At 40.6% G+C, this 13,710-nt stretch overlaps 1 protein-coding gene across 5 annotated transcripts in view; it reads right to left on the bottom strand.

Annotated features, from left to right (window-relative positions):
• The window catches only part of ATRX (ATRX chromatin remodeler), a 70,122-nt gene that overhangs the window by 4,497 nt on the left and 51,915 nt on the right, over positions 1-13,710 (bottom strand). For all 5 annotated transcript variants that reach the window (XM_053956138.1, XM_053956134.1, XM_053956135.1 and 2 more), the window contains 11 exons: positions 13,502-13,619; positions 12,805-12,935; positions 12,424-12,512; positions 12,095-12,264; positions 11,074-11,227; positions 10,664-10,767; positions 8,997-9,105; positions 7,856-8,033; positions 6,338-6,532; positions 1,639-1,788; positions 343-465 (listed from right to left, as the gene is read on the bottom strand). In XM_053956138.1, the coding sequence (XP_053812113.1) occupies positions 343-465; positions 1,639-1,788; positions 6,338-6,532; positions 7,856-8,033; positions 8,997-9,105; positions 10,664-10,767; positions 11,074-11,227; positions 12,095-12,264; positions 12,424-12,512; positions 12,805-12,935; positions 13,502-13,619 (1,521 nt within the window). The remainder of the gene's footprint in view (positions 1-342; positions 466-1,638; positions 1,789-6,337; positions 6,533-7,855; positions 8,034-8,996; positions 9,106-10,663; positions 10,768-11,073; positions 11,228-12,094; positions 12,265-12,423; positions 12,513-12,804; positions 12,936-13,501; positions 13,620-13,710) is intronic.

The raw sequence follows: 13,710 nt of genomic DNA, 5'->3' as shown, positions 1-13,710 counted from the left end.
GTAAAAACCTATTTTTGCACCCACAGGTTGCAGCATGAGAATGTTAAAAACTCAGGTAAATTTTCTACCATACAGACTTAAAGATGTTACAGTTTCAAAAGTGGTAATTAAAGTCTGCAAAGAATGCAGGTGATGCTCCAGAATCCTGACAATCTGCCAGGTATAGGTTTATGTACATGCACATTAAACTTCAGTACAGCTACATGTTAAAAAAAAAAAAAAAAACCAACAAAAACCCCAAACTTCCAAACTATTAAAAATACAAAGATGTTTCAGACTGACATTATCCACAATTTGTGACAGAAAACCCCTGCAGCAACACAGGCATGCTGTGCTCCTTACCTCCAGCTGTTGGTTACTCATTGCTGACAGAGCACCCAAATTGTAAGGAATATATGTCTGAGAGTTAAAATTTGTGGGCATGGTGTTGGTCCCTGTGGGCATGTTGAAACGCATGGTCATGCCCTGAAAAACACAAAGTGCACTGGTCACTAACTCTGATAATTCTGCAATAACCACACAGCCAAAGCAGCCCCTGGAGACAGCCACAGGCCCTGACCACTGACCATGGAGGTTTCCAAACCTCAGCTCAGAACCCCATTTCAGTCACAGAGAAACCCAAGCTCCAGTCTTGAATCATCTCTGAGTTTAGCTTGTCAATATTTGGTATATAAATGACCACGGCTTATTAGTACACCTTAAGTTGGTTAAGGTAAATTTTATATTGAAACCCCACTGCTTAATGTTGAGTTTGACCAGCCTGTAATGAAATTCTGAAAAAGTAAAATACACAATTTATTAGCAGGAATAAAGCTCATTGCCCATTTGCATTTCTTACAGGGCAACTTCAGATTTTACTCTTTATCTCCCTGTTTCTTTTCTCTCCCCAGACCTTTTCATCAGTTCACTCAAGGTAGTCAGTGGCAATTTATACATCCACTTTTTGTACTTTCAGTGGAAGGCTTTTGAGGGTGCCTGGCCCACGGAAATTCAGAAGGTAATCTGGGGTAACACCAACAAATCTGATTGAGAATTTCAACCTTGGTGGCATCTCAATAACTTCCCTTATGACCCTGCCAAGGGTAAAGGCACAGCTTTTGTTTTAACAACACAAAGAGCTTTGGTGCGCCCCACACACCCAATTAGTGAGGATAAATCACCATCAACTGTATCTGATACAGTGCAGGGCACAGGGCAACAAAATGGGAACAGGGTTCCACCTTACTGTCATTTCAATGATTTCTGTTATATTACCAAGTATTGGTTTGTATGTTACTGTGTGTATTAGCTAAGGAGGGTAACACTGTCACACAGAGCCCCTGACAGGAACACCCTCAAATGGGAAAGGGGGAATTACACAGAACATCAGTTGAGTTTTATCATAAATTAGAAAAAAAATGCAGGCACAAAAGTAACTTGTAATTAAAGTAGCAAAGCAAACACACACAAAGAACCAGAACTGAAGGAGCAAAAAAGACACAGTATCTCCATTTTTCCTATGTCAAGATTTACTTTTACATATTTATTTCTTGGTCTATAACAAGATTTAATTATCCAAAGAAAAACTGAAAATATAATTGGAACTCTAAACCTGGAAAGGTTATTTTCAAATACATAAACCAGATTAAACAGGTTTACCTTCTTTTCTGCTTCATATTCTGCCCAGGCTGCCTTCCTCTCTTCTTCAGTGAGTTCCTCTTCCTCCTTATGGTCCAGGAGTGAATCATGTTCGTGGTACCCAACTATGTACTCCTTGTTGATCTGGAGCAGCTCTGCCAGGATCGTGTCCTGTTCAAAGGAGGAGATGAAGGAGGAGTCACTCACCAGCTCTGCCGGGTGTTTCCCCTCCCCATTCCACACACAGCAGCTATCAGCACTCCACAGCACAACAAAACTTGAAAATCATTTAGAAGTACAATTGTCCTCAGAGGGACAGCAATGGATTAACAATCTGTTGCAGAGATGACAGTCCAGTCACTTAATAAACCACAGGAATGCACTCAGATTCCACAACAATAAATGCACCTAAAAAGAATGGAATGTTCTCAGTGCCTCTTCCTTTGCTTAGGCTGGACAACAGACAGGCCCATCAATACATCTGCATTTATTATAGAGAAACAGCATCTCTACAGCTTTCAAACACTGACCAGTACTTTGAGTCCAACATCTCCCATTTTTTAAAGTCAAGTTTTTCTGCCTGACCTGAGCAAGGTGGTGCTGCAGAAGATGAAGAGAAAGATCTCTACAGGACTATGAAAAACTGCTCCTGCTGCACCTCAGGAGCTCCTTTTCTAAGGTCATTACTGAACAGGGATTTTTACACGACTTGTGTGGCTGATGAGCTTCATGGATTAAGGAAGCTCCAACATACCTCAGGAGTGTTAGCATTCAGGCTAAAATTCCTAATACGAAAACATCACTGAACCATTCCTGAGAGGAATTCCAGTCCAGCAGTTATCTGAGTCCCTCCAGGTCCTGCCCTCACTGTGCCAGGGTCTGCACAAGCAGAAATCCAGCCTGTCCCACCCTGGCATTTTATAATCTCAGCTGAACCATGACTGAAAAAAGTACCCAGAGATTTTTGCAGCCACTCTGAGAACTGCCTGGGGAAGTCCTGACCAGGGGTTCTGTCACAGCAGCTCCACAAAGCTGTTTGCTTCTGTGTGCTTGGGAAGTTAATTACATTAACCAATTATCAATGAGCTGCTCTTTGTCCCACCCTTCTCCTATCTGGTGTGAATCATTGTCCTCACCACCAGCTCCTCCCAGAATATCCCGGGTGGGGTCTGCACCAGCACTGCTGGGCACAGGGACCAGAGCATGGGGGGTTTGGGGTGCTGGGAGGGAAGCAGGGACACCCCAGGGATGGGGTGACACAAAGCCCAGAGGAGGTGGCTGAGGAGGCTCCTGGAGGTGCAGGAGCTGCCCTGGGAACAGCAGGGCTGCAAACAACCCTGGAATATAACCCAGCCTCCCTCAGCCTGCACAGCCTCCAAACGGGCCTTAAATGACATCCAGCTGGGGCTTTGCTTTTCTTTGCCTAAACTTTATTTTGTGTTGTTTTTAATGATGGGAGCTTGAAAACAGGGATGCATTTAGTTCAATCTTAGAATAAAAAAAAATAATATATCCACATTACACATAAAAAACAATCAGAATAATTATTTATTATCAGAATAATTATTTAATGTTGATAGAATAATGATTATCAATTGGTTTGTAAGCTTTAGGATGAAATCCTGATGGGTGAAGGAAAATATGAAGAGAGACTGAAAAAAGAGGTTTGAATTTTAAAAAAGACATTTGTCTTTTTAAAATCCTGATGGAAATTAAATGCTACTGAAAGATCAGTGTATAAGAAAGGAGATCTTCCATGAAGGAATGCAAGTTATGTTGTAATTCACAGGTTTTTCTCAACCAGCTGAACATTTAATACTAAAGTTAAAAAAAAAAAAAATTAAATAAGAAGCAAATTCTTCTAAGCCTGAGATCAAAATTCACCAAGTTGTCCCTGAGTATGGAACCACAGAATACCACATGTCTCTGTCCTGAGGTAGTATAAAACACTGATATGGATGATATGGTTCCATATCCACTGAACCTGATTTTAATCTGCTTTTCCAATCTGCATTACATGACCTCAACTGAGCCGAGTTTTCATTTCACATCAATAAAAAAGTGACTTCAAGTCTAATTCCCTGCATGAGGAATGGGGAATGAGCCCAGGGCCAGTTCTGAAGGACACCCAGAGCCCCAGCACTGCCTTTGTCCAGCCCATGGACTGTACTGAACTATTCTGTAAATTATAATGTCCTTATTTCCATGCTTAAATACAGCAAAGGTGACCAAGTGACCATTCAGCCTTAAGACACCTCTTTTGGACTGAAATTCCAAAGCAGCCCTTTCCAGTTGGGCAGGGATAGGGGATGAATGAAATCAAACAATGGAAGTTTAGAGCAAATAATTCATGTGAACCACACTGGTATTACAAATATTCTGTTAACCCCAGGTATTTGCAGAGCTGAAGACCAGAAGCTGTTTCTGAGGGGTGAGGGCAGAGCCCTGGAGCTCTGGAGTTGAGGCTGTAGCACCACAGGCACTTCTTCCCTGAGGATCTCCACACCCTGAGGTCTTGTTAGACCACAGAGGGCAGAAAATTGCTGCTCCAATTAAAACTGGACATGAAACTTGAATGATCTTCCAGGAAAAACAACAGACTGCACATATGTCATTTTTGTAGAAAATAAAAGCATTCAATACCTTCTCCCCTCTTAAGAGCATTTCCCAAGAAAACTGCTCTTGGACTCAAAGCTGGATGTTGTAAAGCCAAAATTCTCAAGGATCTAGTTTAAAACCAAGCAGGCTTTGTTTCTTCACTTGCTGACTTTTAAACAATACAGAATGAATTCTCCCATCCCATTTAAAACACAAGAATTAAATATTTGGTTTTTTCTTCCATCCAGGAAGTTAAAAAGAAGTCAGAAGAACCCAGCACTCAGCTCGGAATGATTCCTCCTCAACCCACACAAATCCTGGCTCAAGGACTCCTGAAGACCCTTCCCACTCCAGTGGGATGCCACTGGAGCCAGGCAGGTTTCTGAGAAGAAAACCAATTATCCCCAGAGGTTTTTCCACATTCATGCTCAGATGAAAAAGATGGAACACATTTCCCCTAATTCCTGTTCTCATTTCTCTGCAGAAAGGGGCGGTCTGGAAGGTGCATTTTCAAACCTCCTTGTCCCCATGTTCTCAGGACTCTGCTCTCCCCTTGCACTCTAAAAGCACAAAAAGTGATATTTTTACCCTGCCCTCATGTTAGAAGATCTTAAAGAGAATTTTTATCTCTAAATGCTGTGTAATTACTTGATGTTACAATAAAATGTGCTCATGTCAATACATTTTTTAATCAACCTAAAAAAAATGCTGTGTGTTGTTAAATTAATTGTTCAGGAGATTAATAACCAAGCTGAATCATGCAGCTTTGCTAAAATCACACTGAAATAAGGAAGAGCTAACTGAGTTCATGGCTGAGGGACCTTGCACAGATGAATTTACTTGATTATTTACAGCCTTTTCAGCCATCAAACAAAAAGGAATTAGAAATTTGCACACAGCATATACTGAGATGCACATCTTCAAAAGGACAAAATACCATCTGCTAAAACCATGAGACAACACAAAAATAATTCCAGTCCCCAGATTTGCTCTATTTACAGGCAGGAAATGGTTAAAAGCTCATATTCCACTTGACTTGCACAAACCTTACACTGATGATGGCATTAATATGGAACTTAATACATAAAACTGAGTGATGGAGCAAGTTTTGAGTTTATAAACACATTCATTAACTGATTTATTTTGTAATAGAAAACCAGAAGCCTTCAAAATATAATTATTGCATTGGATTGATCAATGTTTCAAGTAAACAGATTCAATTGCTTCACAAGTTTTTGAGTTATTTTTACATGTTTTAAAATAAGAAGCAGCATCAGCAAATGGTGATGCATTGGCTCTGTTTGTGGAGGCACAAATGCACAAAGCATGAAATAACTAAGAATGTAAAAAAAGATAAAATACTACTAATCATATAATATAATGCCCAGACACTGCAGAGTGAGCAAACCACAGAAATTTAACCAGTTCATGAACTATTGCCCACTCCCTGATGTGTTCCAAGTGGCAAGAAGCAGAGAATTCCACAGCAGCTAAAGGATGAATCAGTCTTTAACAGCCCACAAACACAGAAACTATAAATGAAACATAAACCCACAGCCTAATCTTAAATATAAACTGACTTGGAGAAAAAGAATAATAAAATAATGGAACCAGTTATTCTTTCCCCTAAAGTTTATTCTTACCTAAGTGCAACTCCTCCCTTATCTCTACTAAAGGAAGTTAAACTGGGAACTAAAACCTAAGAAGTCCTGGCAAAGGAAAACATGGATTAAGATGACTCTTACCTCCAGTGCCACCTCACAAACTGAGGTTGTGCTGGGTCTCACCAACACCCACTCAGATGCTAATTTGAATTTTCCACAGTTTCATGCAGTAAAACTTCTATTCTTTCAAAATGTGTGAAATAGGGTCTTTGTTCTGACTTAAAAGTTGGGTCTTTTAATGAGTATCTTTCTCTCATTGTGTCAATGACACTGAGGGGAAACTCCTCACCCAGCTCATTACAGAGTTTGTTGTATTAATTATGGATTTTATTGTGTTTCCTGCTCTTCACCTCCACTCCAAGTGGCCAGCACTGCTCTACACTAAAAACCTGGAACACATTTAAACAGACCCAGGTTATTTTTACAGCACAAAATTCCTGCTGATGGCCACCACTCACTTTTGGCAGCATGGGGGTGTCCCTCTTCTTCTTCTTCTCGGAGTTGGGGTCATCCAGCAGGTCTGGCTCGAAGGTGTAGAGCTCGGTGAGCTCGTTCATGGTGAAGTGCCGCTCCACCTGCTGCTGGTCCACCACCCTGAAGGACAGCGACTGCTTCGTCACCTGCCGGTCGTAGATCTTGTCCTCCATGGTTCCCTGAACACACACACAGCCACTGCTCACCCACAGCAATACTCACAGGTGTAAAAAAGCCAAAATAACCAGCCAGCAGTTCTCTGTGCCTCGTTTCTGTGACCGTGTTTGTACCACTTTCAAGCCATTTGTTTGCTGAGCAATAAAAGGAAAAACCTGCTGGAAGCAGCACAGCAGGGACTGTGCATGGGACAGATGTCATCTAGCTGTTGACTAGAGGAAGAAAATTGGTCTTTTAGTGGTGTTTTTAAGAGATCCAGTTTTGCTTTAATTCCCCAAAGTAGGATTTTGACCAAAAAATGGCAATTTTCACAGCATGTACCTTATTTTGCTGCTTTGAGCAGCCTGTGAAAAGGAAAACAGATACCCTATCACTGTGCTGGAGGGGAGAGGGGAAGGGAGGCAGTCAAACCTAATTCACCACAGCTGTGTACAAAAAAATTAGATCTTTGATGGAAGAAAAAAAAAAAGAAAATTACTTATTTTTTGAAAAAAAAAGACGACTGAGAAGGACGAGAACAGCACAGCCTGTTCTGAACAGCCTAATTTAAAAAGGATATCAACAGTTCAAAAGTGCACAGAGAAAACTATAAAAATAAACTGAAGCCTGAAGAAAAACCCTGTTTGTGACAGTAACATGTCCCAGGCAAGGATCTGCTTCAGCTGGGATGGAAAGAGTGACTGGATCAAGGGTTAAGTGCTACTGGGAAAGGGCTCCAGGCTCCTGTGTCACACCTGAGGAACCAGAAGCTGAAGAGGCACTTCCTAACAGAAACAGTGGCCTTACATAAAGCACAGATCAGTGTCCACACGAGTTATTACCCATCTTAAACATCTGTAAGGTGTGACATGAGTTTTCAAGTCAGGACTGGATGCCTTTTTATTAGAATTCACTTGTATCCATGTGGTTTCATTGCAGTTGGACCATCAGGGTCTGCAGAAGGAGCTGCCCTGAGCAGGGCTATTCCCTAACAACACCAGCACCATCCTCTGCAGGGACTGCTCCATTCAGAGATTTTAGTGGTGTGCAAATTAAAAAGGCTCAGACTCCTGTTATGAGTCTGGACATGTGAATCACTGCTGGAATTCCAGAATTTGGGTTACACGAAGTGTCAGACAAGGGGGACTCTACAGGAAATAATGTGTCATTTATTTTACCACTCTTTCCTTCATGAGCTGCTCCAGATCAAAGCTGGAATATGACTGGATCAACTTGGATCATTACAGACCCCAACACCAGCTCATAACAGGCACAGCCCCCACAGTCCCAGCTCCCAAATTTGACTGCAGGATGAAACAGCACAGAAACTGCAGCCAGGAACATACCTGAGCCAAAAACCTGTACACAAACACAGGCTTGTTCTGCCCAAAGCGATAAACCCTGAAGATGCTCTGGATGTCATAGGAGGGGTTCCAGGAGGCATCAAAGATGATGACTCTGTTAGCAGCCACCAGGTTTATTCCCAGGGAACCTGCTTTAGTGGATATGATAAACAAGCGGCCTCTGGAACAGAGAAGAGTTGCAAAATTTGAGTATTTTGGAAAATAACTGTTGTTCATACACTGAAATAACTCTAAAACTTCATTAAAATAATGTATTAAGCATAAAACAGATGCAGATTTTAGAAGAACAATGCTTTTAGCAAAACATAAAACTCCCAAAAATACACATCAAGGACTTTTGCAAATTAGCTGTTAACAAAAACTGGCGGGGAAGAAAAAGCTTTGGGGTTTGCATTTTCAAGCTCTAATGAAATTAGTTATATCAAATTAAACCATAATTTTAAACAGGCAGATTCCATGCCATTGAAACTCTTTCCTGGCCTGCAAACTTTCAGGTTTTTTGAACCTCATTCAGGTTCACCTTGGAACCAGTTCTTGACAGAGACCTGACAGAATAAACTATTTAAAAGTATTAACACTGGATTAGTTCACTTCTTAATTTAACATTTTTCCCCTGCACATTATAAATGACGGCACCATGATTATATACTTTATTTTTTGAACAAATCTAGGAAGGTGAAGCTCCTTTACTTCATTCAAATACAAGTTTGTACCTCTCTGTCTAAATCAGACTTGAAAGTCCCATTTTGGAGGAGCAGTGGAGGGCTGGGAGCCAGTTCTGGAGGCAGCTAAAAGAATTCATTTGCTCCTGAGTGGCCCAGAGACTGCAGCCTCCTGGCCACCTCCTTCCTAGGTCCTTGTATCCATTAAGTATTTGCAATAAAAACACTGTCTCTGATTTAAATTTGTTACAATCTACAGGACAATGAGAATAGCAAGGGAACACTGCTGAGTACAATGGGATTCATCTGAAGTCAGGAACACATTCCTGCAGGTCTTCTGTCTGAGTTCTGATCATTTGCCTGGTCCTGAGGTCCTTAAGCTAATAAAAGTAATAATAATTAGGGAACAAAAGAAAGAAAAAGGAGAAAATAAAGCATATAAATCTCAGGAGAGATCTCACCTCACATTAGTTTCATCATTGAACTCCTCAGCCCATTTCTTTCTGGACTGAGCTGTGGTTGAGCCATCCAAGCGATAATAATCAATATTTCTGAACCATTTTCCTTCACCTGTAAATGCAACAGCCAAGTTATGAAAATGCTGATGGTGTAAATAACCAGACTGGTAACCAGAAGTTAAAGACTTAAATTTAAAGACAGAAATTTATAATAAAAAATAGTTCTGAGGTTAAATTTAAACTTAATTATTTGCAAATGCCCTGAGCTTTTTTTTTTTTGGTGGGGGGAAGTCCTCTTATTTTTCACACTTTCTAGCTGTATTTATAAATTTGCAGAGCTACGCCTTAACTTGGAGCCAAAGTTAATTTTAGATGTCCCAAAGATGTTGTTACATCTCATCTTTAGGTGCTGTAGCACTAATTGCACTTTTCCAATGGATCCAGGTAGGTTCACATTACAGCACCAGTGTCAGCCAGTCTCCCACACAGTCAGCACTGAGAAGTCAATGCTCCAAAGGAGATTTCAAAGGTCAAACTCATTTTGGAACTGAAATCCAGCAAAATCTTTGGGTTGAATGACCCTGTGAGTTACAGCAACTTCTTGTCAGATTGGGGGGAAAAATAACTACAGCTGATGGAGGATTTTCTTCTCTCAGTAATCCTCCATTTTCTCTGGCCATCATGGTATTTGTACACAAAATTAATATCCCTGAGCCATCACTCATGAAGAAAACAATGGTTTTGGGAGCAGCACTGCTCAACTCAATCCATTGTGAGAGGCAGATTGGTGAGTTCTGTCAGGAAAGGTGAACCTTGCCATGATCTAATTTTGCTGGTCAGAACTACCACACATGAAAAACCCCAACCTCTTTAAAATCTCAGAATAAAGGCACAGCTCCTAAAAAAGACACCTTGTAATGTCTGAGATGACAAAATTCAGAATAGGAAGCAACAGGCAGGAACAATAAATCTGTGAGAGACACATACTGGAGATCTCCAGTCACCATCACTGAGCCACTTTTCCCTTGTCTCTTAAATACAAACACATGGAACAGTTGGTGAGAGATTGGGAAGGAAAGGCAGAATTGAAGGAGTTCTTCAATTCACATGTCTTGGGAATGAAACTCTGGGAAAGGAGGAACAGCACCCTCAGGAGCTCTGGAAACATCTTAGTGAGAATGGCATTCCATGCCATTTGAGCATCACTAGGATAATAATTAATTCAATACTTGCTCCCTATGAAATCCATAAGCCAAACTGCTGCTGTGCATATAAAGCCTAAATTCACATTTTCCATGTTTTACATGCTGGTTTAAAGCAACCTCATTTCCCTTCACTGTCTCTCTCCCAGGAGGAAGGATCAGGATTTGCCACACACCAGAATTTAACATCATTTTTGTGCAGAATTGAACAAAATGCCTTCTCTCAGATGTGAACATTTAATCTGCTTAGGCTACAAGAAGCTTGGATGATACAGAGTGAAATCAGAGAGTCCATAATGGGACAGCAGAGACCTCCCTGCAGGGGAGCCCAAGAACCCTGCCAGCCTCAGGGGCACTCCAGAGCATGCAAATCCTAATGGAAACACTGTTTTCAAACCATTCCAGGGGCACTGAACAGAGACTTGTGAAAGAGTTCTGAGCACTGCAGCTGTTGAAGGAGACGCTCACCTTTGTAGATAGGAGGCTGATCTCTCTCAGATTTCTCCCTGTTAGCCAGCTCCAGGAAATCTTCTATCAAATCCAGAGATATTAGGGACTGGCTGAACACTAGACTGAAAAAAGAAACAGGGAAACACAGAATTCATCTCTGGAGTTGTTTGAATCATTGCACCACTTCATTTTTGTTCCCTCCTCCCTCTGATACGACCTTTGAGACAAACAGAGCAAGACTTCAGTGGAGCACATGCAGGTGTGGGAAGATCCCTGACAAAAATGAGTGTACTATGCTTGTCAGCTTCAGAAAACAGCAGAATGAAGAGTGGATGGATGGGGAGCACTGTCAGACTAATATATTTTATATGTATACGACTATAATAGAATATATTCCTGAAGTCTTTAATGACACGTCCAGAACTTACACTTTGTCTCCCAGCTCCTCTGCCATTCGAAGAATTTCAAAGAGCAGCACCATTTTCCCAGAATGCTCCAACACCTCAGCATCTGCATCAGTGACAAAATCTTTGTACCAGTCTGGAGCTGGGCTACCAGGATTGGAAGAGGATGTAGCTTTGCCTATAAAAAAAAGGAAAATAAATAAAAATCAAACACGAGAACACAGTCTTCATTTAAATGCTCTGAATGTCTGAACTACAGAATTGTTCCCTCATTATCAGATTTAACTGGTATGAAAAGAGTCAAAGAAAAAACAGCCTTTGCACTATCAGCAATTACAGGAGTTAAATGTTTAAGAGATGCAGAGACTGAAACTCAGCCTGCCTGTAATGTAATTCCTTTAACACATTTAATCTCTGTAAATGTTTTACATACAACACCCTGCACCCTTTACACATTTACAAGATGTTGCCATTGGGATGGGGGTAAAAAAAAGATTTCTCACCTGAACTCTCCCAAAAATTTTAAATTACTTAGGGAAAGAGATTAGACACATATGAAATAACAGAATCAGAAAATTATCTCTGTGATACCAGATACAAGACAAAAGTTAGATTATTACAGGAAAAAAAAAAAAAAAAAAAATTAAGTGTGCAGCTGTAAGAAGTTTGAATAACAACTTTAAAGAGTTCTTGTGTTCCTGCTGCGCTGGATCTGCTTGCTCAGCATCCAATTCAAATTCCAGATGCAACAGCTTATGACAGATATATTTCCTAATCTTTCCATTAATCTTCCAGGTTATATAATTTTGTACTTGCTGAATTAAAAAATTTCACTGTGCAGCTTCCCTGTCTCAAAACCCCTGAGTTCTAAGTGGATGCCCCTTGTTTTTCCAGAATAAATACATAATTAGAAGTAGCAGGAGCTGTAACTGTGAATTAAGGAATTTGCCATTCTGCCACACAGCAGAATTCCTGACAGCCCTCTCAAATTGCCTTTTGCAAAATGAAGCTGCCTCACATTTTCATCACTCCGTGTCATCCTCACCTTCCTCTGACTTTGTTGATGCTGGGTTGTTTGTAAGATCTTCCACATTTCCTTCCCCACCTCCACGTGATCTTGAATTCCAGACTTTAATGACTTCAACATCATTATCACTGCCACTTCCACTCGAGCTGCACTCTTTGGTCACCTTTTTCCCCTTGGATTTTTTTTTCCTAAAAAGCATCATACACCCTATTATTTTTTTTAAATCCCACTGAAAGAAAACATATTCTAACAGACACATAAAATACAAAATAAACGTTCACTTTATAGAAATCACTTCAGTTCTATAAGGGAAACAACACCAACAAACTAAATAAAAGGTCAATTACTTTGCATAATCATCAGAACTTAAGCTCATGGAAGTTTCATCAGAATCTGAAGCTATGAAGTCATCCATGCTGTCTTCATCAAAATAGCCCTCAAAAGAGAAAAAACAGAAATTATTAACTGTGTTCACCTAGGAGCTTTTATTAAACCTTTAGCCATCTGCTTACTCTTCATTTAAACAATGGTAACTTCTACAAAGGCCTGGCCTTGCAGAATGTTTTAACAATGACAACATGCCCAGCAAGAAAAATATGACAAAACCAGCAGCAAAATGACCCCACAGCAACAAAGATTTCCATTAATTTGACGAAACTTTACCTAGAGTTTGGCAGAGCTTATTTGGAAAGCTTTCAAGTGAGAGTATTTTGATATATCTAATTTACCTTATTTTCTTTGCTAATATAGTCCAGCTGCAAACACCAAGGGTGAGTCCAGATTCTGCTCAACATCTGGAAATCCTGGAATAGTTTAGCTCCAGCTTTGCCTCTTCCACCTTCATTGCCACCACCTACACCTGACAATAAAGTTCAGGTTTTAGAGTGAGCCCTGAAGTGAGTTTGCCACACTCTGCTCCCCTTTGAAGAGCCCAGCAGAGCACATCTGAGTGTTCTTTCCAGCTGCACATCATACTGCAACATCTCTTGTAAAAGGGATCGAATTACTCACTCACAGCCATTTTTTCTCCTAGTTAAAGCTGTCAAAATTAGATTTTCTCCTTTTTCTTGATAATGGGAAACATGATTATATTTCTTACATAAAAGCACATTGCTCCCCAGTACAGCAATGCACACAAATCCTCCTAAGAAGACAGACTTGTCTATTTAGGTTTTGTAAAAGCAGCCCAAGGGGGAAAACACAAAATAACATTTGCATTTAAGTCTCAATGAATCTGACTAATCTGAGCTACCTTTAATGACCAGTAACACTGCAGTATGCTACTACTACAAAAAACCCCTAAAAACCCCTGCCTATTTTTTTTGTTGTCCTAGTGCATAGGACAATGTTCAAAAAGTTGATTTTTACCTAGCAACTGTGGCAAAATGCCCCTTATTAAATGCCATCAGAGCTGCAGGCACATACCTGTCAAATGATCCAGGTAATACTGGTACAGCTTGCACTGGATCGGGGTCATCCTCACCTCGAGCACGTACTCGTATTTGGGGGGCAGGAACTTGGTTAATGCTGTGTAATCCTTCCTCTGCAATTTTACAAACACTGCCTCAGTCACAGAAACATGGCAAGTCCTGAGAGCTTCAGGACTTGTGGCATCTCAAAGGACAAAGCACTGT

This window comes from Vidua chalybeata, chromosome 14 (genome assembly GCF_026979565.1).
Source record: "Vidua chalybeata isolate OUT-0048 chromosome 14, bVidCha1 merged haplotype, whole genome shotgun sequence".
Taxonomy (NCBI): Eukaryota; Metazoa; Chordata; class Aves; order Passeriformes; family Viduidae; genus Vidua; species Vidua chalybeata.
The sequence above is the reverse complement of the archived record's forward strand: the minus strand, read 5'-3'. Positions and strand labels throughout refer to the sequence as shown.